The sequence below is a fragment of the Myotis davidii genome, unplaced genomic scaffold (assembly GCF_000327345.1).
Source record: "Myotis davidii unplaced genomic scaffold, ASM32734v1 scaffold17, whole genome shotgun sequence".
Lineage (NCBI taxonomy): Eukaryota > Metazoa > Chordata > Mammalia > Chiroptera > Vespertilionidae > Myotis > Myotis davidii.
This window is the reverse complement of record NW_006288624.1, coordinates 1,141,642-1,168,164: the sequence shown is the minus strand read 5'-3', so window position 1 is coordinate 1,168,164 and position 26,523 is coordinate 1,141,642. Positions and strand designations below refer to the sequence as shown.

General features: G+C 40.2%; 1 protein-coding gene across 10 annotated transcripts in view; it reads left to right on the top strand.

Moving 5' to 3' along the window:
* Nucleotides 1–26,523, top strand: part of RGS6 (regulator of G-protein signaling 6) — a 486,920-nt gene that overhangs the window by 10,472 nt on the left and 449,925 nt on the right. For 9 of the 10 annotated variants that reach the window (XM_015562012.1, XM_006760726.2, XM_006760723.2 and 6 more), the window contains exon 2: nucleotides 15,991–16,094. In XM_015562012.1, the coding sequence (XP_015417498.1) occupies nucleotides 16,011–16,094 (84 nt within the window). In that variant the 5' untranslated portion in view covers nucleotides 15,991–16,010. Of the gene's footprint in view, nucleotides 1–15,990; nucleotides 16,095–26,523 lie in introns of those variants that run through there. The other variant, XM_006760722.2, reaches the window with a different exon arrangement.

The window sequence follows — 26,523 nt, the reverse complement described above, 5'->3', positions numbered from 1 at the left end:
AGTTCTGAAACATTTTAAAGAGTTGGAAGACTTTCACTATCTAAAATGTAGTTTTCAGATAATGTGAGGCATTCCTTCAATGGTATGTTTCTAATCTCGTTTCACTTCTATACCAGCTCTCTCATTCAATGATTATTACTTCTGGTCTATGCCTACTGCACAGACATCAGGGTGAGTGTGTATAGTGGTGACAGACACAACCTCTGGGTCTTCCACCATTCCTGTAACCATATGCCCGCAATTATATGATTTTTTTGCATTGCTCTTTCTGAGAGGGCTTGAGTCCCACCTTGCAAACCAGAGATGCTATATTCTTTTGTCAGAATATTTGCACTATTCTTTTAAATTTAGAATTCTATTTGTATAACATATTTTCAAGGAAGTATATAAATCATTGCGTAATGAATTGTCAGCCATGTTATCTCCTCCAAGAGATAGAATATTACCTATCCCTCAGAAAACACCTCATACGTCTTCCCTTCCCCGAGTAGTCACCACTAACCTGATTTCTGTCACCATATGTTTTCATTTTTGAAATATATAACATGTGTGTGTATATATATATATATATGGTCATTTGTATTTCTAATCTTGTCAATTGCATATATATATGCACACACATATCACACACATATATACACTCTTTTTGTGGCTTCTTATGTACAACATTGATTGAAAAAATCATCAAACAATGAATTTCTTGTGATGTTGTGATGTGTAGCAGTAGTTTATTCATTTTATTACTCTATAGCAACCCACTCTATAATATTTCACAAACTGTTTATTCATCTGCTGTTAATAGACATTTGGGATATTTTCAGTTTAGGGCTACTATGAATAATGTTGCTATAAACTTTTTTATATGTGATTTTAGTGCACATATAAATGCATTTTTGTTTTGTATACACCTAAGACTGGATTGCTGGAACATGGAGTGCATATATTCAACTTTAGTAGGTCCTTACAAAGAGTTTTCCTAAGTGGTGTGTCAATTTATACTCCTGTCATCAGTTTATGATTGTTTCAATTTTTCTACATACTTGTCAACACTTGGGATTGTCAAACTTTTGCATTTTAGCCATTATGGTGGGTGTGTAGTGGTGTTTCATGGTGGTTTCAATTTTTCCCTAGTAACTAATGGTGTTGTGCCTTTTTAATGTATTTTATTTTGGTCATTTTTCTTTAATCTTTTGTAGTCCCTATTCAATTTCATTGCCCAATAATCAATTGGGTTGTCTGTCTTTTTCTTATTGATTTACTGTAGGAGTTTTCTTTTTAAAAACAAATATTTTTACCAGGTATGGGTATTTAAAGTATCTTTTCCTACTCTGTGGCTCTGGACATTTAATTCTCTTTCAGTGAATAGGAGATCTTGCTTTTAATGTAATCCAATTTGTCAAATTCTTCCTTTATGCTTATTTTTTTTCTGTGCCTGCCTAAGAAAATTTTTGCTTACCCTCAGGTCATGAAGCTGTTCTCCCAATTTTTTGGAAGCCCTCTTGTTTTGCATTTTACCTGAGGTTTTTATCTATGACATAAAGAGAGGATCCATATTTATTTTGGTGTTTTGTTTTGCATGTATATCCAGTTAACCCAGCACTACTTATTGAAAAATCTCCTTTTATCCACCTCTTTGAAATGTCACCTTTGTTATAAATCAGATGGGATCATTTATATGTGGGTCTCTCTCTGCTTTCTAGCCCCTTTAATTGTTAAAGTTGTCTATTCTGATACCACACTGTCTTAATAAATATAGCTCAATAATAAGTCTTGATATCCAGAAGTGTATGCCTTCCAGCTATGTTCTTATTTAAGAATAGCTTGGTTATTCTTAGCCATTTGCATCACTATATAAATTTAAAATAATCTTTGATGAGATTTTGATTGGGAATGCATTAAATCTCTAGCCACAATTAATGTCTTTAAAATGTTGGTTATTTCAATTCATTAATATGCGATAGCCCTCCATTTATTTAGACCTGTTATTTCTGTTAGTGTTTTGTATTTCTCTATGTTCCAATGGTATTGTACACCTTTATTGAGATATAGTCTTAGTATTTGAAGTTATTTTATACATTATAAGTGATATCTTTTAAAAACTTCATTTTCCAGTTATTTATTGTGGATATGTACAAACAGTTTTTAAAAAAATATATTTTATTGATTTTTTTTACAGGGAGGAAGAGAGAGGGATAGAGAGTTAGAAACATCGATGAGAGAAACATCGATCAGCTGCCTCCTGCACACTCTCCACTGGGGATGTGCCCACAACCAAGGTACCTGCCCTTGACCGGAATTGAACCTGGGACCCTTGAGTCCGCAGGCTGATGCTCTATCCACGGAGCCAAACCGGTTAGGGAACAATCAGTTTTTATATAGTGACCTTTTTATATAGAAAACTCCAGTGATTTTTCTAAACACACTTATTAATTCCAATAGCTCCATGTAGATTATTATGGACTTTCCATGTATACAATCAAATTACTGGCAAAACAGTGTTTACTTTTTCCTTTGCAATCATTATGTCTTTTATTTAAGTGTGTGGTTTTTTTGCCTGTTGCCTTGGCTAAGACCTCTAATATGATGGTGAATAGAAGTGGTCATAGTGGGCATCCTTGTCTCATTTCTAATCTCAGTGGGAAAGTTTTCAAAGTGTGACTATTAAATATTATGGTTGTTGTGTTTTATACTATCCTTTATCAGATTAAGCAGTTCCTTTACATTCAAAATTTGCTAAGAATATTTTCATGCACACATGTTGAATTTGACCAAATGGTTAAGACAATAGTTGCATGGAATGTCTAGCTCACCTCCCCGCCCCCCCACCCCCCATCCCGGTGCCAGATGTACTCATTACCTTGGGAGCTCTCTTTTTTAAAAATTTTATCAAGCCTTTCTAGTTCTTGAGGTTGTTCTGTTATATGTTAGACCCTCATTGTAGGAAGTGGTACATTCTAATTGTATGATGTTTGTCTACAACAGTGGTTCTCAACCTTCTGGCCCTTTAAATACAGTTCCTCATGTTGTGACCCAACTATAAAATTATTTTCGTTGCTACTTCATAACTGTAATGTTGCTACTGTTATGAATCGTCATGTAAATATCTGATATGCAGGATGGTCTTAGGCGACCCCTGTGAAAGGGTTGTTCGGCTGCCAAAGGGGTTGGGACCCACAGGTTGAGAACCGCTGGTCTACACGGTAACAAAACCCCCTCAGAAACCTACTCAAAAACCTGTTATTTCTTTGACTTGTATTGCTCCTGCCTGATGAGCTTTATGGGTATATCTTTCTTTTGTTACATCTGCTATCTCCAGCAGATGAAAAGCCTGCTCTTGCTGCTCCAAGTGCATGCATTATGGAGCATAGAGGAGATGCACCGATATTTAAATGCCTAGGTTGAGGGTTTTAAAAAGAGACTGATTTTGCCTGTGCTTTAAAAAATGAAGAAAGAAAACAGCAAAATTCCAAGGAACAAAACTGACATTCTTTTTTAAAAGAAGCCAAGAGGAGTGCCTTTCTTCTCGGATCCCCTGGGAACACGTCATCCATTTTATCTCTTAGTCATCCCTGTCTTGTGTGTAAAAATCGGCAGAGCTCCTCTGTCACTCCTACTTCTTCCCTAGCAGTCATACATCCTTTCATGTAAACCAACAGGATGATAAAATGTCACTTCTGCAGTCCCTGGAGTCAGTAGTATTAGTAGTATTAGTATAATCTTAGCACTCATACTTATAAAGTGTAAGGTCTCTCAGGTGAGAGGGGAGGCATTTAGGCACTCAAGACCCAAATTCTGATGCTGGCTCTATTACTAACCAGCCAGATGACATTAGAATATAACTTGGCTTCTCCAGGCCTCAGTTTCATCCTCTGAAAAAATTAAGCGATTGGGCTTGTTCAGGGAACATAAAACATGTATATTTTTAATATATGCTTTTATTTTCACAAAATCTTTTATGTAATAGTAAATATTTTGAGCTCTGCAGGCCATATGGTCTCTGTTGCAACTATATAACTCTGTGTTGTAGCATAAAAGCAGCCACAGACAGTCAGTAGACAAATGGGAGTTTATTTATCAAACTTTATGGACACAGAAATTTGATATTTATAGTTTTCATGCGTTATAAAATGTTCTTCTTTCAACTTTTGTTGGCAATTTAAAAACTGTAAAGACCATTCTTAGCTCATAGATTATACAAAAACAGGTAGCCAGCTAGATTTGTCCCCCAGGCCAACCTTGAACTAGCTGATGGTCAAGACTATTTTGGAACTCTGTGTTAGACATGGATATTGTAGTCTTTTAAAGTATAGTATTTTTTTCTTTCCCATGAGCATTGCTCAAAAGAGTCTTACTCCTTTCTCTTAGATTAATTAAGAATTAGACAATAAAAGACTGTATTTTTCCTTTGTTTATCTCCTCCTTGATGCTTGTTCTTTCTTTTTTGTAGACCCAAGTTTCTGACCTATTTAATTTTCTTGTATCTGGAAAACTTCCTTTAGCATTTCTTGCTGAACAAGTTTGCCAGTGAACTTGCTTGGTTTTTGTTTGTTGAGCTGTAAAGAGGGAAGATGGACAGTTAGAGAAAGCCGTTATTTTTCCTTCACTTTGGAAGGATAATTTCACTAGATGTAGAATTCTAGGTGTGTGGTGTTATTCTTTCAACATTGTAACTATTTCACTCCACGCTCTCATCTACATCATTTCTGTTGAGAAGCCCTTTATAATTGTTATCCTTGTTCCTTTATATGCTACGGTGTTTTTTCTTCTGGTTTCTTTCAAGATTTTCTCTGTCTTTGATTTTTCTGCACTTTGAATATAATATGCTTGGGTGTAGTGGTTTTTGCTCTTGTTTTTCAACCCTGTCAGGTGTTTTCTGATCTTCCTGGATCTGAGGTTTGGTGTATGTCATTAACTGGAAAGCTGTCACTCATTACTCCTTTGAATATTTCTTTTACTCCTTTTTTCTTCTCCTCTAGGTGTTCCAATTACACTTATGTTACATTTTTTTGCTATTGTACCACAGTTCTTGGATATGCTGTTCCATTTTTTTTTAAAAAAATTATTTTTCTCTCTCATTTGGGAAATTTCTATTGATCTTCACTGAAGTTCACTGATTCTTTCCTTGGTCATTTAGAGTCTACCAATGAACATTCTTAATTTATTACAGTGTGTGTTTTTTTTTTTTTTTTACTTTTAGCCTTTCTCTTTTTGAGGATTTAAAAAAATTCTGTCTCTCTGTTTTAATTACCACCTACTTTCCCCATTATAAGCTTTAACATATTTAGTCATAGTCATTTTGGATTCCCTTTCAGATGATTTCAACATCTGTGTCTTATCTGAGGCTGGTTCTGATGACTGCTTGAAAGCCAAACACAATGTGTGAGATATTAGGAGCTGAGACAGCTAGGCCGTTAGAGTGGGGTTTTATTTCATTTGGCTAAGGGTTGGGCTGTTTAATGTTTGCTGTAGCTGGACATGCCAGAAGCTTCAGTTCCCCTGTTTTAGTCTCTTCTCTTGACTGTAGGTTTCCTAAGTGCTCCTCAGAGTTTGTGTTTTAGAGGTCCTTTTGCTATAACTCACTGTTATTATACTAGAGCCCCATTGATGGGGTGGTAGGGTGAGGAGAGGAGAAATGTTCTCTAACCTTCCACCTAAGAGCAAATGTGGGACAACTTTTCGTTAGTAAGTGCAGCAGCACTTCTTCTATTGTAATGGAAGGGAAGACGACTTACAGGATGATTTAGGTGAGGGTGTCCCAAGATGCGAGACTTGCCCTCTGCTGGCTTCCATTTCTTCGGTGGAGTTTGAAGTGCCCTCATCAACTGAGACTGTGTGTAAAGTTTGAACAAGCAGGAGACATGAGGTAACCAATTCAGAAGAAGAGATCAAACTTGGTAGGAAAACGTTTTAGATCTGGTGGGAAGTATTAACTAAGTTACTTAAAGTTTGTGCTCATGAATTTAAAATGCCACTAGTCAGCCTGGTTGTGTGATTTCCTCTTGACCTCTGCCTCAACCCACCCCAAAGTGTTCCCTGCTTGGATGTGATCTTGGATATTCAGATATTGTGTGGATATTGTATGGTGGATACTCAGGCTCTGTCAGTATTGGGGATTTGCCAGGAAATATGACACAGAAAGGGGGAGGGGAGGGAGTTGAGGATATTTGCAAGGAAGCAATTGAGTGATTATAATGATGGAGCCAGTGAGAGAAGAAAAAACTAAAAAGTTGTAGGTTGAATGTCTAAATAAGTTTGGAGAATGTTTGCAGTGAATGTAGAGTAGCTGAGCTGTAAAGAGGGAAGGTGGACAGAGTGGGCGACCTGAGTGGTCCAGGCACTGGTGATGATGAGGTTCAGCATGTAGCCGTGCGAGGCAGGGGCTGGGAGGAGGCATGGAGGAAAAGATTCAAGTGAGGAACTAAAAAGGATGGAGAAGCCAGCTTGTCAGTTAGGTCTTTGATTCTGATGTTACAGTCACCGAGGTTGACTAAGGGGTGGAGAACTGGAACCCAGGCTTCAGGAAATGAAAGGGCATAAGAGGGAGGGGGTACCCAGAAGTGAGGATGGGTAGACGGTGGCATAGCCTGAGGATCTGAGTGTCACAAGAACCAGGATTTGGGTAGGAAGATGGGAGGGACATCATTTAAAACAGCAGTGGACAACCAGGACGATGCTTACCTTCCATCCTTGTCTTGATATATGGGGTGAGGACAAGGGGCTACAGGGGGAAGCCAGGTTTCCATTAAAGCCACAGAAGGTCAAAGTTCAAAGAGAAGAGTTCAAAAGGCAGGAAGAGTCAGTGGGGATTGGCAGGGTCCAGGACAGTGTGGAGTTCAGAGCCCTGGGAAGAGGAGATGCCTAGATGGACCTGAGCTTCAAGTAGTGATGGTGTTACCAGGACTGGGGGGCACATCACATGGCCAAACACATCCTGTTGTGTGAAGAACTTTCTGCTTCCTCCCAGCTTAATTTTTAGGAGTACTGTTTAATAGAGGAAATGCAAAAATATTTTTCTTTATGAGCAGTTTTGGTAGATTAGTTTGTTTAGTCATGAAGCTGTGGCAAACCAGAGAGGGTTGTGTGCGTGTGTGTGTGTATGTATGTATGTATGTGTGTGTGTGTGTGTGTGTGTGTATATATATATGTTTCCCCCTATATATATGTCTTAAAATAAGATTGATATGGGTAAGTCAACTTCACTGAGACAGGAGGAAGTAGACCGAGGGAACTACAAAGTGGTTGAGGACCTACTGTGTATCAGTTGTACTATGTGCAGTAGTATCTAGTACTAAGTACTTTATATATTGTATATAGGTGCTCAGTGTTTTATATTTAGGTATATACTTAAATTTCGTATAAATACACACAATTTTGTTTTAAATACTCTATATAGCTGATTTCACTGGCGACCAAGACTGACACATTGCAAGTTTGGGGGCATTGAGGTCAGCGCTGAGTTTGAATTTCAGTTTTCTGGCTGAAAAGCTGTGTTACTTTGGGTGAGTTCCCTATACTATGGAGCCTCAATTCTCTCACCTGTAGAGGAGGAATGACACCCACTTGTTACAGTTGCTGTGAAGCTCTGCCTGAGTGATTCTGAGCAGCCAGGCTGAGCACCATGGAAGAGGGTGATTAGTGTTGCATTTTCTGGATGAGGAAACCAAGTCTCAGAGAGGCTGAAGAAGCACAGCAGTTAGTGGCTTGTGCACACAGCACCGAAGTGACAAGGCCAGGATTGAGAGCCAGTTCTTGGATCCCAGGACCCTGGTTTTACCCACCAGAGTGAGTTTTTGTCTGAATACAAGGGAAGTTAAAGGAGCCCCGCTCAGCACGGCTGTGACATGGGAAGGGATGGCGGGATCAGGTGAAGAGGAGGCAGGCTCCATGGAATCTAGGTCAATGGTTCCAAAGCTTGCCTGTGCTTCCAAATCACCTGGGGAACGTTTAAATCATAAATCTCTAGGGACCACCCTAGACCAGTCGTCGGCAAACTGTGGCTCGCGAGCCACATGCGGCTCTTTGGCCCCTTGAGTGTGGCTCTTCCACAAAATACCGACTTCTGCACATGGTCCACGAAGTTTCAATCGCACTGTATGTGCACACCCGCATGTGGTATTTTGTGATATTTTGTGGAAGAGCCATACTCAAGGGGCCAAAGAGCTGCATGTGGCTCACAAGCTGCAGTTTGCTACCACTGCCTTAGACCGACCAAATTAGAGTTTCTAGAACAGCCCTGGCTGGGAAATTCAGTTGGTTAGAGCATTGTTCTGATACACCAAGGTTGCAGGTTCAATTTCCAATCAGGGCATATACAAGAAGCAACCAATGAATGCGTAACTAATTGATGTTTCTCTCTCTCTCTCTCTCTCTCTCTCTCTCTCTCATCAATTAATAATAATCTCTCTATATAAAAGCCTAAGTGACCGCTAAGACCAAACGACTGGAACGACCAGTCAACCAGTCACTATGATGTGCACTGACCATCAGGGGGCAGACACTCAACACAGGAGCTGCCCCCTGGTGATCAGTGCACTTCCACAGCCAACCTCCCAGGGCTGGCCAACCTCCTGTGGTCCCTCCCCCCTGCCAGTCCCTCCCCCGGCTAAGGCTCCGGGCACCAGAGAATCACAGCTGCCTAACTGCAAAGATGGAAAGTAAGCACCACTGCCATCTTACCTCTGCCATCGCACCGCACTCTGCTGTGCTGCTCATCCTTCTGCCCCTTCTAGCTTGGCCCAGTGCCTTTCCGGCTCCCAACTGCTGATTGGCTAGCCCTACTACAGCGGTGTGCCACCATTGGCCGAAGTCAGCTACCTATTATGCTTGGGGGTGGAGCCCCGAGAAAATGTGCAGCTGAGATGGGAGAGACGATCTGTCTGTCAGCAACTCGCCCCAGGGAGAGTGAAGTGGCCTGAGTGCGGGCAGCAAAGTAGAGCTGTATTTTCACCTCAGAGGATAGCTGGTGTTCAGGCCATTTTGGGGCACTCTGTCTGTGGTCTTTGCTTGCCAGCTACCTCAGCACATCTACATAACGAGATAGGGGCTGGCCGGCCAACCTCCCAAGGTCCCTACCCTTGGCTGGTCCCTCCCCCTGGCTGGCCAGCCAACTTCCCATGGTCCCTCCCCCTGGCTGGCCAACCTCCCACATCCCTCCTCCTCCTCCTGTCCCTCCCCCAGCCAGCAGGCCCCGATTGCCTGGACCGATCAGGACTGGGTGAGATGGTCGTGATCGGCCCTGATCACTGGCCAGGCCTAGGGACCCCACCTGTGCACGAATTTCATGCACTAGGCCTCTAGTAATAATAAAAGATTTTCTGGAGCATGGGAATCAGGAACATGTGTCTTTAGAATCTCCCCCAGGTGATTTTGGGTCTGCTAGTCAGGATTAGGTCCTTGATCAGCTTTTGGGAACCATGGAATTCTAACTGAAGACCCGAAGTGATTAAGCAATTATATCTCAGTAAAATACTGGGTACCTGGCATTGCCATCAAAATTGGCTCCTGGGCATTGAGCTCTGTCACCTTGTTTTCAGATCTTTAGTGATTACCTGAAACAGACACTCGGTCTGTCGTTGATCATCTGAGGCTGGAGCCTATAGGAAATGTCAGGTTGGCAGACTCTGCTATAACAGGAAGAGTTATTTGTTCTTTATAGCTGTTTTCTTCCTTCTTTCCCCTTGAGGTTCCTGCCTACTCAGTCAGATTAAAACTATATAAACAACTGAGCTAGCACACGTCTTGTAAATTTTTTTTTTTCTGAAGAGCTTAACATTGCCTATGTCAGGAAAAAATCCATTGGGTTTTAATGGGCTGAGGCAAACAATATGAATTTGATATAACATGGAGGAGAGGCAGTAACATCAACAGGACTCGTATTTGGCAGCATAAACGTTCAGACTCTATCACAGCCAGCATGTGATTACCTCTCCTACAAGACATTTTCCTGCATGGAGTTGTGAGGACTGGGCACTGAGAGCGGCAGGAGTGACATCTTCAGGCTTTCAGCTGCCTGTGACCACGATTTTTGTGGCATTGTGGTGTAATTGTAGAGGTCCACCCCAGCTTCCTCTCCTATGCACCCAGGCAGAATACGTGAGGATGGGGGAAGGGCTTCTCCAGTCCTTCTGGTGCAGGTGGCCTGGGGATTTCATTTGGCCAAACACTGGCACAGAGCAAGACTGCTAGTCAGTTGCTACCTTCATTTTTATTTTTTTGCTAAGCAATTTACATGACTTATTTTATTCTTCAAAAGCAACCCTGCATGAGTAGAAGGTTCTCATCTTCCAGGTGAAGAGCTGGAAGTTGAGGATGGGGGAGTCAGTTACCAAAGGCACGCAGCAGCCTTGGTGTGACCAGAGCTGAGATGCAGTTCATGGTCTGACTGCAAAGCCCATTCCTTTTCCACATCCTTGGGTCTTGCCTACCTGCTCTGCCTGGCATTGTTATCTGCTGGACTCTGAGCTTAGCTTGCTCCAGAGAAGCTGCCATTACAAAGGAAAACAGCTGGCATTTGTCATAACTAAGAGCTACAAATGCAATATAAATTTGGAGTAAATTGCAGTCCCAACTTTCAAAAGATTTGCTAATCAGAGCTTGAGTCAGAGATGCTCAATTGTTCTGTTATTCAAAGGGACTCTCCTCACTATACTTCCCACCCTCCCACATGTCTTTCACGGATTCAAAAGTGGGTTCCTGAGTTCAGGGCTGATCCATATCCACATACCCTGGGGAAAGTCATGTGTGATTCCATACATAGGGCTTTGTAGATAAAGAGCCCTCTCTGTTGGGCAGTTTTAATGGCTTGCCATCTAGGCGAGTGTTCCCGAAGGAGTTCACTGCATCTTGGCAGAGTCTTATCAGTTCCATTTTTCATTCAAAAATATTTGAGTACCAACTCTGTGCCAGGCCCTGTTCTAGATGCCAGGGATATAGGGTGAACCCCATTGACAGAGACTCCACTCAGTAGAACTGGCTTTCTCGTAGAGGAGCCCTCTGATAAACAAGGAAACAAAGTCATGACTCCAGACAGGTGAGCATCCCTGTTATTTCACTCTCCACATTTGGCTGTCCTCCCAATTACTCTCCTTGAGATCACATCATCTTCATGTGTTCTTTCTCTCCTTGCGCGTCTATACTGCTGGGTCTTTAGATGTCCATGCCTATGTCATCACCTGGTTCGAGTGTCCTCTTCTGCCTTCCCTCGACTCCCGCTCATCCTGCTCTGACCTCGGTGGCCACCTCCTCCTGCTCTGTTATAATGGAACACCCACACATTACAATGTCCTGCTTTTGTGAACATGTCTGTCTCCCCTGCTGGACTCTGAACACTGTAATGAGAGCACTTGTGTCTGATTATCTTTCTCTCTCCAGGGCCTAGCACCAAGCCTTGGGAGTGGATGCTCAGTGTTTGCTCCAAGAATAAATGTTGTCTTGTGGCACCTAGTGGTGGGCGGTGGTATTACAGGAATTGCTTCAGGGGGAGGCATGCTAAGGCTGGGAAGGAAAGTGTACCCCCAGTTCTGTGATTTTTGAGAAGCTGGGCAGGAGCACTGTCACTAATAGAGGAGTTGGGCTAGCATATAGGCAGTGGTGATGGTAGAGATGTAGAGTGGAACATTCTGGCGAGTCTTTGAAGGAAATTAGAAATTGGAAGTTCTGAGTTCTAGGTCAGAACTGGAGGGAATACTAAGGATGCTGGGTTTTATAGCCAATGTCCAGATCGGGTGCAGAGAAGCTGTGGCTTAACCTGGTTCCAACAGCTAGTTAGTTGCAGACTAGGTGGAGGAACCAGGCATCCCAGTTCAGAAGGCTTTCCGCTGTGCCGGGACAGGTTTGTGACAGATGAGGAAACAAAGGCACAGAGAGGTAAAGTAACTTGCCCCAGATCACACAGCTAGTAAGTGGTGGAGCCTGGACCCAGACATAGATCCGTCTGATGACATAGGCCAGCTTGTAACCACGAAACTATCTTGTCTCTTCTTGGAGAGTCTATTGCAGCGGTTCTCAACCTGTGGGTTGCGACCCCTTTGGGGGTCAAACGACCCTTTCACAGGGGCTGCCTAAGACCATCGGAAAACACATATATAATTACATATTGTTTTTGTGATTAATCACTATGCTTTAATTATGTTCAATTTGTAACAATGAAATTGGGGGTCACCACAACATGAGGAACTGTATTAATTAAAGGGTCACGGCATGAGGAAGGTTGAGAACCACTGGACTCTATTGAAATGTAGTTGTGTTTTCAGAAAAACATTCACATTCTTCAAATATTAAAATCAAAGTCCCTGAATAATTTATTACGTGTATACTGGTATACATGTAGTATATGTAGATAACATAAAGAAGGTTTTGTTTTCCTCTACCACTAAATTTAAAATATTCCCATTTCTATTGTACTTCATTTAAAAATAAATAGTTTATAACATATTGTAATGAGTGAGAATCTATCCCTTTAATTTCATGAACACCAGCTTTATAGTCAATGAATTTAATCAGAACATCCCTACCTATGCGGGTTTTGCACTCAGCTCTCTCTAACAACTGTTGACATAGGGACTATCATGTATTTTAGAGATGATATTTTATAGACACAGAAAAGGTAAATGACTAGCTTGAGTTTCAAAATGAGTTGATGGAAGAATCAAAATAGAAGCCCTTCTATTACATTACTAGACTCACTGGAATTCCTAACCGCATTTACTTAGCAGTCCAGATCCTGGGACATCAGCCTGCTTTAATATAGAGAAATGTTTCTGTTGGGGGGCAGGGAGGAGAGTCAGGGAAAGGCAAAGGGAAGACTGACATGATTATTTCTAGGTCATTTCCAACCTTACTGTTATAACACAGTTTTCTAGGTGGAAGATAATATACTCATTAAAGTGAAAGTGTTCATTTTAAAATAAAGCAGTAGGAGCCCCAAATGGCTCTGTTACTTAGACAAATGAGCATACATAAATGGACTCAGGTTTTGTTTTTCATGCTCAGTCATATTCTGTATTAAGGCAAATAAGTAGTTATTTATAAATAATAAACAGTGTGTTGTTCACTTAACTTTCAAAGCTACTGATTAGAATAATAATCAGTGTTTCCATGTAGTACTATATTCATATAAATACTGATATTGCAGTGGATAGAGATTTTAGAATGATGCTCTTTATCTCTTCATGTAATCTAGCTTTTAAAATGCATCCTAATTCATAAATGATGAAGAAAGCAATTAACATTATTCAAATGGGATATCTTGGGTAATTAAATTCTTAGCATAAATTACAAATTCCTGTCTCTTCCCAGTTTTCGCCCAAGTTTATTTTTATTGAATGATCTTTGGTACCAACTTATCTACACTAACAAAAGAGAAACATGCTGGTGTCACTCCGCTGCGCCCACCAGCCAATCAGGATGAGTATGCAAATTAACCCAACAAAGATGGCGGTTAATTTGCATATGCAGGTGAGGAGCGAAGACTGAAGGCTGAAGAGGCTTGCCTTCTCCGCTGCGGCCAGAGTGAAGGCCTGGGTCCTGGGTGCTGGAGGGAAACCGGTGCTGGCAGCCTGGGGAAGGAAGGCCTATTGCATGAATCTCTTTGTGCAATGGGCCTCTAGTTTTATAATAAAATGTTTCCTGAGGTGTTTTTTCTTTTAAATTGTAATGGCCTTTTCTGTCGAGCATGCTATTTATAAAAGTTTCTTTGATGAAAAGCTTATGAATTTTGTGCAAATAACCCAGGCAGGCTCTTAGATCAGAGATAACATTTGTATAGGACTTTTTTGGCTTTATGGGATACTTTTACACTCATTTATTTGACCCTTACCTGTGAGTAGTCAATGGAAGTCACATTTTACTAATGAGAGCAATGTAGAGGAAGGTGCCTTGGCATGGTTCTAGCTGCACAGTAGATGTTAAACATGTACATTTTAAAAGGAAATTAACAGCTCTAGCTGGTTTGGCTCAGTAGATAGAGTGTCAACTTGTAGACTGAAGGGTCCCAGGTTCGATTCCAGCCAGGGGCATCTGCCTGGTTGCGGGCTCGGTCCTCAGTGTGTGGCAGCCGATCCATGATTCTCTCTCATCATTGATATTTCTATCTCTCTCTCCCTCTCCCTTCCTCTCTGAACTCAATAAAAATATATATATAAAAAAGAAAATTAACAAAGGAACCCAATACTCAACAGGTTATTTGATTTGCTCAAGGTCACCCAGCAAATACAACTTTATGCCAAGAGCTGAACTTGCTTCTTCTTTTTTTATATTTTATTGATTTTTTTACAGAGAGGAAGGGAGAGAGAGAGTTAGAAACATCGATGAGAGAGAAACATCGATCAGCTGCCTCCTGCACATCTTCCACTGGGGATGTGCCCGCAACCCAGGTACATGCCCTCGACTGGAATCAAACCTGGGACCTTTCAGTACGCAAGCCAACGCTCTATCCACTGAGCCAAACCGGTTTCGGCTGAACTTGCTTCTTTACTCAAAAAGTCCCTATGTTGTCCTTGTCTCACTGCTATCTTCTCAGATGTTTTAAAAGGTCAAATTAAAAACATTCATTTTTCTTTATTGAGGTGAAATTCACAAATGCATGAGTTCTTATTTTAAATTGTAATAGTCTCTCTTCTGTCATCACTGTCTTTTTCACAGCCCATTTCCTGTATTCATAACAGTGCTCATAAAATTAACCATTTTAAAGCATACATTTCAGAGGCACTTAGTATATTCACAGTTTTCTGCAGCTATCAGCTCTATCTAGTTGAAAACTGTTTTGATCACCTCCAAAGGAGACCCCACTTCCGTTAAGCAGTCACCCCAATCTCTCCTCTCTACAGCTGCTGGTATCTACCAATCTGCTTTCTGTTTCTATAGATTTCTCTATTATATATATACTTTGTGTCAATGGAATCCTACAATATGTCACTGTCTTAGTCCATTCAGGCTGCTGTAATAGAATGCCATTGACTGGATAGCTGGTAAAGAACAGAAATTTATTTCTCACAGTTCTAGAGACTGGAAAGTCCAAGGTCAAAACTTGGGCAGATTTGCTGTCTTATGAGGACCTGTTTCCTGGTTTATAAAAGAGCTTTCTGGAACCTTTTTTTACCAGGGCACTCATCACTTTCCAAAGGTTCTACCTCCTAATACTATTACATTGGGGATTAGGATTTCAACATGTGAATTTTGAGGGAACACAAACATTCAGTCAATTGCAGTGACCTTTTGTATCTAGCTCCTTTTATTTAGCATGATGCTTTCAAGATTAATCTGTGTTGTAGCATGTGTCAGTGCTTTATTACTTTTTATGCCTGAATTCTATTCCATTGTAGGGATAGGCCATATTTCATTTATCCATTCACCAGTTGATGGACATTGAGTTATTTCCGTATTTTGGCAATAGTGCTGCTATGAGCATTCATGTTTGAGTGTTTGTTTGAATACCTGTTTTCAGTTCTTAGCAGTGGAATTGTCAGGTTATATGCAATTCTATGTTTAATTTTTGAGGAACCACCAAATGTTTTCCATTTCCTATCAATAATGTACAAGGGTACCAATTTACCCATGTCCTTTTCAATGCTTGTTATTTGAGGGTTTGTTTTTATTATTGTAACCGTCCTAGTGGGTATGAAGCATTATCTCCTTGTGGGTTTGATTTACATTTCCCTGATAAAATATTCATATTTTAATGCATAGAATTAATCATAGAATTAACTTTGGTAAAAAAAAATCAACATCAAAATGAGTGGTTTCATTCATCTTCAGGAGATGGCATATGATTACCCCTGAGGTGCACAGTTCTGGGCTGAAAAATAAAGAATATGTTGCTTTGGAATTAGAAGGATGTATGTGGACAATAAGTCAACAATCATGTAATTTCTTACATCATGTTTTGTTTTCATGCCACCTGCCCAAAGATACATAGTTATTTGCATTGCAAAGCTCTCTTTATATATCAGTAATTCTTGCATGTCTTAATGACCTGTTAATTTATTTTTGCAGCGTGAGTGAAGACATCCAGGATGGCTCAGGGATCCGGGGAGCAAAGAGCAGTGGCAACTGCTGACCCAGAGGACAGTTCTCCAAATATGATAGTCTACCGCAAAGTAAGGCATCTGGTTAAATGCTGTGATGCTGGCTGTGTTGTGTGTGTGTTTGTGTTCTGTTTGGGGTTGACCGATGGTTGACAGCTCAACAAATGTTTTCTACCTGGACTGCCTCGACTGATAAAAGAATATCATTCACCTCTCATATCTGATTCTCTGATTCTAAAATTCAAGGCAGTTAGATTTTGTCATACTTGGTATTGAATACTTGGGAAAATATTATGTGATTTTGTTTTCTTTAAACTCAAAGATCACCTATGTAATACAGATGGAGACATATTCTTCTTTGGTGTAAAAGCCTTACTGTAGCATTGATTACATGAATGTTCTTCGGTCCGATAGTATGTATAAGAACTGGTGTAGGTGCTACGGGAAACACTGAGGTACATATATATTAGATGTTTACAGTTGGTGAGAGATATACAAGTAACTGTAATAGAGTCTATGCCAGGAGTGGGCAAACTTTTTGACTCGAGGGCCACAATGGGTTCTTAAACTGGACCAGAACAAAAGCATGGATGGAGTGTTTGTGTGAACTAATATAAATTCAAAGTAAACATCATTACATAAAAGGGTACGGTCTTTTTTTTTTTTTTTTTTTTAGTTTTATTCATTTCAAAGGGGCCGGATCCGGCCCGCGGGCCATAGTTTGCCCACGGCTGGTCTATGCATTCATTTCCAGAAGAGAAGTGTAGGTGTATTGTTATATAATTGAAGAGGAGGGGAGATTACTCCAGCCTCAGAGGTCAGGGATGGGCTGTGAAGAAATGGTCTTTGAACTCAATTTTAAAGGATGGGTAAGAGTGCTTATTTGGCAAGAAGGTCATTCCAGAGGGTGAGATGTGCTCTGCAAAGGCAAAGAGCTGGAGAAAGGGAACAGCCGCCAGAATCCGTTTGGGCATAGGATGAATTACTAGACGTAAACGGAGGAACGATTTGGGGAAGACAGGCTGGATGGAGCCAGATTTTTAGCATGTGGAATCATAGGCAATTGAATCATGGGAAACTCGTGTGCTGGGAGTTGTAAATCAGCATCTGTTGGGGATTATGAATCTTGCCCCCATGAGGCAAATGCGTTGTTATCAGGGGAGATTGCAGGCTCCGGAGGGTGGTTTCTGTGTCTGTGAGACAGGTAAGGAGGACGCTAATCTAGCAGGGGACATGCCCTTCAGAGCCGAGCAGGACTGAGCAGAGGCTTTCAAGAGTCAGAATTAAAAATGACTTGGAAACGAAATGAATATGGAGTTAGGAGGTGAATAGAGAATCAGAGATGACTGGAGTTTTTGACCTTGGGTTATAAAAAGACATTGATGTTATTAATTCAGATAGAGACATTTGGAAGGGTACATTTTAAAGGAAGGAATGATAGCACATAACTTATTTGTGTGCATACTGAATTTAAGGAAATAACTGTTTATATACCTTTTTAATGTTTGTTTGTGACTAACCTAACTATATTACATTTTAAGACAAAGGAGTTAATGTTCATTCATTTCACTAAATATTTGACTTGTCTGCTGGGTTCTGTGTATTCTATAAGACTCTGTGTTCGATCTCTGGTCATCATATGGGCAGTGTTGAACTAGATATTTCTGGATGATCAGTATGGTGAATTTCTCTCTTTTCTGAGTAAAAAATAGAACTCTCAAACTGTTCCTGCTTCCAGTCTCAAGTTCCTTAATTCTTTGCTTTGCAAGAGGCTGCTTTGATGACTGTTTCTAAGAGAGATGCTTATTAAGTTGTGTTAAAAAAAATAGTTTAACCGGGCTAGCCAATTAGCCATATTAATAATGGAAATACTTTTATTCATCATTACCTTCTTAACCACCCCAAACAGAGAGACCCTATGCCAGGCTTGCAGGAACATGGGGTTTGGAGTCAGACCTGGGTTAAAGTTGCAACTTCGCCACTTCTTAGAGGTGTGACCTTGAGTCACTTTTGTAATTTCTGTGAACTTCAGTTTCTTCATTTATACAAAGAAGAAAGATAACTTGGGAAGAAGGATAGTACCTAGTGGGGTTATTGTGAAGATTCATTTAAATAGTAAATAAGGCGCCTGACATCCTGCTTGGCCTGGAGGTGGTCCATAATGAATGCTTCTTTTTCTTTTAGCTTTAGGTCTTTTCAAAGAGAGTAACACTGGAGAGGAAATAATTTATAAAATGTGTAAATGTTGATGCTGTTAGTACATTGACTAGTGTACGTTCATGCAGTGAGTTGCTTTTTTAAGACACAAGAAAACATTACAAATATATTCAGTTTATTTAAGAGATTGCAAATCAATGGATTATTAAAGGTTAATAGGAAATGTAAAGGTCATGCCATTCAAACACCTTTCCCCTGAAATGTTTGCTGTTACGTGGAAGTGAAAACTTTGTACAAGTTTGTGGGAACTTAGTTTTTACTTTGTATGCAGTAGTAGGGGACTTTTTGTTGTTGTTGTTTTGTTTAATTTAGAAACAAAATTGTTAATTGCTGTAGTTCTTTAAAGAAATGACCACTAGTCATTAGTTTTCTATCTTGGAAATATACCTTGCTTCCTCATGACACACTTGTGGGTGGGTGGGAGGTATGTATGTGTTCATGTTATTTGATATATTAGTGAATTTCTATAAAGGGGATATTGGATCTGTTCAATCTGTTAGAAAGAAGATACACTTATTGCCAGTGTGGGTCCAGGATCTGGAATCATTTAAACTTAGTTAAGTTAAGCCATGGTTGTGTTGGAAACATGGGCTATTCATCTAGTTCTCTATTCTCGGTGCTGTAGACTGTTGGCTATGGCCAACATTTACCTACTGCAGGACGCTCACTTCAAGGTGTAGCTAAAGACTGACCCCTGAAACCAAGGTCAATTCAAACATTTACTATGGGCGTCCTCTATGTAATAACTTATTCAAGGTTGTAATTATAAAACTAGACCTTTAGGGAAAGGTCTACAACAAAAATTTGCATTTAAAAAACTGTGCAAACAGTGCTTTCATGTTGTTTTTTCCCCCTTGTTTGTTGTCTCTTCTTCTTGTCAGACATTTCCAGTGTGAAATTTTTGCCTGGATTGTGTTGTGTTGATTCAGATGCTGACATTTAAAAAGCCAAGTCTAGAGAAGTGGAGCTTTTGGGTAAACTTCCGAGTAATAAGCAGGATGATTATGGCCATAATGTTGTTGTGACTTTTAAATGCCATTTGGGATGGTGACCTTCTGACACATGAGTAATGATGGGTGGGCTCCTTAGGCTCACACATTTCAGAATGCTCTTCGTTTTCTTTTCATGTTTTCTAGGTCATTAACCATAAGAAGTTGTACTTTTCCAAGGCATGATTTATATATTGACTTAAACAGACTTTCTAATTTAGTTTTTCATCCTTCATATTCACATTTTGGATTAAAGGTGTGAATGAAAAATGTATTGGTGCCATTAAAAATCTATTTAAAAGAAAAGCTTAATTATTCATTAAGCCGCCTGGACCTGTTAACCTTTTTTATATTCCTGAGCCCAAAAGATCCTGGGTCATTGAATTGCCCAATGCTGTGATGATATTTGAACCTATATTAGGTCATTTATACAAATTATAAAAATGTGGATCCTTAAAGGACCCTCCCCCACCCCCCAAGATAGGTCTGAGGTTAGGTCCTAGGAATTTGAGTTTTAAAATGTTGGAGCTACCTCAAAAAAATTAAAAAGTGGAATTGCCTTATGACTCAGCAATTCCCTTCTGGGAATATATCCGAAGAAACGAAAAACACTAATTCAAAAGAGTATATGCACCCCTGTGTTCATTGCAGAGTTATTTACAATAGCCAAAATTTGAAAACAGCCCAAGTGCCCCTCAGTAGATGAGTGGATAAAAAAGATGTGGTACATTTATACTATGTTGTAAAAAACAAAGATCTCTTACCCTTTGAGACAGCATCGAGGGACCTGGAGAGTATCATACTAAGCAAAATAAGCCAGTCAGAGAAAGATAAGTATCACATGATCTCACTTACTTGTGAAATCTAATGAATAAAATAAACTGTTGAGTAAAATAGATCCAGAGACATAGAAGCATGGAACAGACTGACAAATCTCAGAGGGAAATAGGGCTGTGGGAAGAGATTAACCAAAGAACTTATGTAATGCAGGTATGCATAACCCATGGACAAAGACAATAGTGTGGTGAAGGCTTGGGGGTGGGGTGGGGTGGACAGGTGCAGGGTAGAGGGATTAATGGGGGGGAAAGGGTGACATCTGTAATACGTTCAACAATAGAAATAAATGTTAAAATAATAAAAACAATTTTTTTAAAAAGGAAGAAAAAATTTTAGTTGTAATAATTTAACATTCAATAGTTAAAGTATCTTCTTGGTGCTGTCATGTTTGGTTTACTAATAACATTTAAGATACTTGTTCAGTTATCCTTCTGCAGTACCGATTGTATGGTAGGGAGTAGCAGCAACGTTCAACTAGCAGCACTGGATATTGTCAGTAATATATCGTGTCACAAATGACTTAGGAGGTTAGAGGAAGAAGAAAAAGCCAGTGTTCCTCTGTATCAAAGGGGTTGTTAAATAGCATGCCACTGCTAGCTTCTGGTTATTAACTCCTCGTCTTCTAGAACCCGGGTCTCACCTTAGTGTTGCTCTGACATCCCAAGGTCACTTCCCCTAATGATCTAGGACCCTTGAAGCTCTGGATAGAGATTGGGTTAGGCATAATTCCAGAAAGTATATGTGGCAGTATTTTAGTTACAGAGGCAGCAGTATGCACCCTAGCCTGGGAGAGGCAGGGGTGAGGAGAAAGCAGAGAATGGGGCATTATTCTGGAATTCATAGAAGGCACTTGTAGAGGCCAGCACAAGCGAGTCAGGGAACCTGCAGACCCAGGCAGGATGAAAATGAGAAACTCATTAGCAAATCTATATTGAGTGTCATTTGTCAGTCAGACACTATTAGATGCTAGGAATGCAAGATGGGTGCTATTCTCCGAATGAACCCATGGGCCAGTGGGGCAGAGATGGGTACTTAGACAGTTGCAGTACTTGTAAAGACCAGAATTGTAAAGGTCTGGGAGGAGATAGAAGGGTGATGAGGTCCATACCAGGAGAGAGAATAGTGATGTCATGGAAGACATCCAGAGGGTTTGGCACCTGCTTTAATTCTTGAAATATGATTAGAATTAACCTGGCAGACAAAGGGAGAAGAACTGTAGGAGGCAGGAGGACCAGCACAGGTAGAGGGACAGAGCTGCGATGTGGTATGCTGAGTTCTAGAAGCTTCAAGTGGCTGTTTTTATGGAACTGGGTTTCTGTGATGAAGGGATGAGAAATAGCTCTGGATGGGCAGCTTAGGGTCAGATCATGAAAACCTTGTACATCAGGCAAAGAGTTTGGATGTTGTACAGATATCTCCGGTCCGTGCCTCCACACCCGTGCTCAGCCCCTCTATGCGCTGTTTGCATGTGGACATCTACCGGGCTTCTGCGACCTCTGACTTTCAGTTGAATTTGGCCAGTAGAAGCCTGGGGAGAGATAGGAAGGAGGAAAAGGCAAAGTTGGGGTATTTCTCCCCCTGGCTCCCTCTCCACAAAGTCTTGCACTGGCTGTGTCCCTTGACTGAAGGTTATTGCCCCTCTCAAGGTAGAATGCTCTCCTCTTCTGGATCCCAATACCCCTTTTCTCTACTTGCCCTCGTGGTCCTTGGGGTGGCTCCAGTTTGTATTAGTAATCTATCTATCGGCAAACAATTTCCCCCTCAAACTCAACGTCTTGCATACATTTATATGTCCTGGTTTCTGTGGGGGCAGTAATCCTAGTGCACATTAGGTAGGCCCTCTGGTTCAAGGTTTCTCACAAGGCCACAGTCAAGATGTGGGCTGAGATTGCAGATTCATCTGAAGCCTCAGTTGGGGAAAAGGTCCAATTCCAAGCTCCCTCATGTGGTTACTGGATTCAGTTCCTCGAGTGCTGTTGGAAGGATCACCTCAGCTTCTCACTGGCTGTTGGCCAAAGCCTACTCGCAATTCCTTGCCACATGTGCCTCTCCCTAGGGCAGCTCATGCGTGGCAGCTTGTCTCACCAGAATGAGCCAGAGAGAGGAGGCAGAGGGGGTGGGGATTGGAAGTGGGAGTCTCACTATTTCATAACCTAATATTGGACATAGCGTCTCATCCCTTTGTTAGGAGCAAGTCACTAGGTCCATCCCCAGGGGAGGGGTTTATGTAAGGGCCTGAGGAAAGGAGGTAGAGCTCTCCGTGGGCCACTTTAGAAGCCGTACACCACGCAGTTCTACTTCCTCAGGTCAGAGCCTTCTGAGCGTTCTCCTATGGCTCCACTATACCACTTAGATTGAAGAACCTTTATATTTGGTCCTTATTGAAATAAACCTTCCTTGAATTGTCCTATATTATGTGTGCCATCTTTTTACTGATAAGGCTGTGACTCATATAGGTATTATTCCAGAAGCAAGGAGAAACCATTGAGACCCTGTTTTTCTTCATATGGAAATTTTCCAGGAAAGGATTTGAAGCAGGAGATGGAGAATGGCAATGTGGAGGGACGGTGTAAGGGAAATGGTAGGATTGTAGGCAGAAGGATAGTTAAGCAATTTTCCAGGAATTCAGGTGAGGAAAAAATGACGTCCAAACCAGAGGCAGTGGTAATGGAGGAGCGATGTGTTTGAGAGATGGTTGGAAGGTAGGATCAATAGGACTTGGTTACTGATAAGATGTAGGGAGGATCTGAAGGTAACGAGAAAGAACGAAGAAGGGTCTTTTTACTAGGTTATGCCTGGGAGCTGTTAAAGGTCTCTTGGGACCAACGAAATTTTGAACCAAACACTAACTATAGAACTGGATGGCCTGCCCCTCTCCTCCTTGTATGTGGGTAAGTCAAGATTTTCATGGGAAAACTGTGTAATTGGGCCAGTGTATCTGGGTATTTATTGGGGCTGTGCCACTGGTTCACTGTTGGCCGTGCACAGGTTGTTTCTCCATTTAGTCCAGTTCTGCCATTTGCAAAGTGAGAGGTTAGCTAGGCTGGGTAATCCCATAAATATTTCAGTTCTAACATTCTAGGCCTTCCATTACCTAAAATAAAGGAAGGAGCATTTTATTATCTGTTTATTCTTTCACAGCTCCCTTTGCTTATTTTCTGCCTTTATAATTTTCTTTACATAATTAACCCAAGCAAAACTTTCAAAATAGGCAACTCGGTATGTTTAAAACAAATGCATTTTGGTCTTGAACATTTAGGATTTTCTTTCATTCTTTTCTTTTTTTAAACATTAAATGAAATTCTCAAGGTTGAACTTTAGAGAGTGTTCTGAGTAACGAATTTAATTGTTCAATCTGCATTTTCAGATTCCTTTCATTGATTATTTTGAAGGGTTTTTTTGTTGCCGTAGGAAAAAACTGTTTTGTTGTCCTTTTCCCCGAGGATTAGGCTTGCCAAGGGGAAAGTTCCCCATTCTATGATCGTGGTTGGCAGGAGACAAGAGAACGGGCAAGTTCTAGACCAGTGGTATCAGTGTGCACAGACGATAAAGACGCTATTTTTAGTGTGGGGAATATACCACCGTGTGGTTTTATGATGTGTTAACATGAGTATAACTTTCTAATTTAAAAAAGCCTTTGCTGTGCTTCAGGCTTTATTTCTTTTCTTTTTTTTTTCTCATTTCATTTCGGAGTCTAAGATTTTGCATTTTGGCAGACAGTTTATTAGTCTAACTATTGAGACTCCTGTGTACTTACACTATGGAGAACATGAATGGCTGCAGAGTCCAATTTCCCATTCTCAGTTGTTTGAACAAGAAAAATGAAAAGCTAATAGATAGCCGTGACTGGAAAATGAACATGTTAAAATCATTGTGGGGGGGATAGGAGCATTATATTTTAAAAATCTGTTAGTTTGCCAATAAAAACTGGAAATGGACAAATGTTTTTGGTCAGCATTTCCACTTCTAAAAAGTTATTACAATAAGGGAATGAAAAAGTACACAGACAGAAATCTATATATATAAAAAACCAGCAACCAGAACACCAGAACGATCGGAATGACTGGTTGCTATGACACACACTGTGGTCTGGCCAACCAGCCTGATTGAGGGTGGGGCTGGCTGGCCAAATACCTGTGGCCCCTCCTTCTGGCTGGCCCTGCCCCGGATCACCCCTCCCACCCCCATCAGGTTCCAGCCGCCAGCCAAGAGCCCATGGCCCCGCCCCTGGCCAATTCTGCCCCTGATCAGCCCCTCCACCCCCATTGGGGGCAGGGCTGGCCGGCCAATCACCCTCGGCCCTTCCCCCAAGCCAGCCCCACCCATCAGCCCCCATCGGGGTGGCTCATTGGATCCCACCCGTGCACGAATTTGTGCATTTGTGCATCGGCCTCTAGTATAGATATAAATATTCATGCATGCCATAAGAATATTCATACCTCTGTGGTTAATAATATCCAAAGATGGAAATAAATAAAATATCTAATGGAAGGAAATTAGTTAAATAATTATAGTGGGATAGGAGTCATATTTGGGATGATCCCACAGTCAGGTTACTGGATTTTTGTTTGGTAGACCTGTCTTGAAAAGAAGATTACTGACATCTTAACATATGTCAGATTGAATATTCCTTATTTTTTAAAACCTACAAGACTTTACCAGTTTTATTTTACAGAATTTTTTATTTGCTAAATATAATGGTTATGCATATTTCCTAAAATTATGGTTTCATTGCTCTTTATTATTTTCTGCATCTCTGTGCTTACCTCTGGGATCATTTTTATTTTGTGTGAAGAACTAACTTTAGTATTTTCTTTAGTGCAGTTCTCCTGGAGGTAAATTCTCTCAGTTTATGTTTGTCTAAAAATGTCTGTTTCATATTAAGTTTTTGAAGGGTGTTTTTTTTCTAGATATAGAATTCTGATTGTCAGTTATTTTCTTCACATGCTTTGGTGATAACTTCATTGTCTCTTGGCTTCTATTGTTTTTATTAGGAAGTTAGCTGTCAGTTTCATTGTTATTTTTAAAATGTAATCTCTTTTTACATTTGAGTGCTCTTAAATTAAGATTTCTTTCTTTTCTAGCAGTTTTACTATAAGGTATTATTTTATTATTTATTTTCCTTAGAATTAATAGCAATTTTTAAAATTTGATTGATGCTTAGAAAATTCTCAGCCATTTACTTCTCAAATATTGTTAATGCCTAGTTTTCTTTTTTAACTCTTCTTGAGGTTCTGTTCATATGTTAGACTTGTTCTCTGTGCTTCATGTTTCTTATGCTCTTTTATGTATATTTTTATTTCTTTCTGTTTCAGTATGGATATTTTCTATTAACTTATCCTCAAATTCATTAGGTCTTTCCTTAACTGTATCTAATCTATGGTCAAACCCATTTCATTGAATTATAACTTTAAATTTTGCTTTTCTAAGTTCTAAAATTTGTATTTAATTCCTTTCCAGAGTTTCTAGTTTCGTGCTAAAATGATCTATTTTGTCACTTAACTCCTTAAACATATTAATCATAATTATTTCAAAATCTATATTTGATACTTCAAAATCTTTATCACTTTTTCTAGCTTTTTTAAAAATTAAGTTCTGGACACTGTTTATACAACTAACATTGTAAAAATAATTTAAGGCTCTGGGAGAATGTTATCTTACTCCAGAGAGCATTTGGTTGTGTTTCTTTTTCCTTTTCTGTCAGTCAGTTATGCTAGGGGCTGATCCCCTCAATCTAAACAGGCACAGATGTTATCTGTAGCTTGATTTCAGTTCTTGTTGGGACTAGTATATTTCTAGATCACCTTTACTCTTGGGAGGGAGCTCTTCTGGTCCCAACCAAGACCCTGGATGTTCACTTTAATTCCTCATTTTTGTCCCTTAAGCTCCACGAGATTGCAAAAAGAACCGATCACCTTCTCAGTCAGGCCTTTTGCTAAAGATTTTGGCAAAGCTCTTTAAGAGGAAAAACAGCTGTAGTTGCTAGCCTGTACCTTCTTAGCTGTCTTTTTCTTTCAGATCTTGGCATCAAAATTCTTACTCTCTTAATAGCTCTTTAATGTCTTCTAACATTTTTAACAATTTTTTTTAACCTTTCTAGTTACTCTCAACAGGAGGGTAATTCTGAAGCATTTAGTTAGCCATTGCTACAAGTAGAAAATCAGAACACTGGCTTTGAAGGAAGATGGATCTGTCTCTTCAGCCTCCCTTTGCTCTTAAATTGTTTTAGAAAAAACATTTCCTGAGTTTTTTGTTGGTCTGGGTGTTGGTGTTGGTAGAGATGCAGAATATGGAGAGAAACTTTCAGTATATTTAGGAAGTGGATCGGCATGGATTAGGACTTCAATATATTTTTGAGGGAATACAGTTTAACCCACAACAATATCTAATTTGTCTCTGCCTGAAGCTTAGTGCTCCTTGCAAAACCTAAATCAACAAGTAAGTGTATTTTTTGAGCC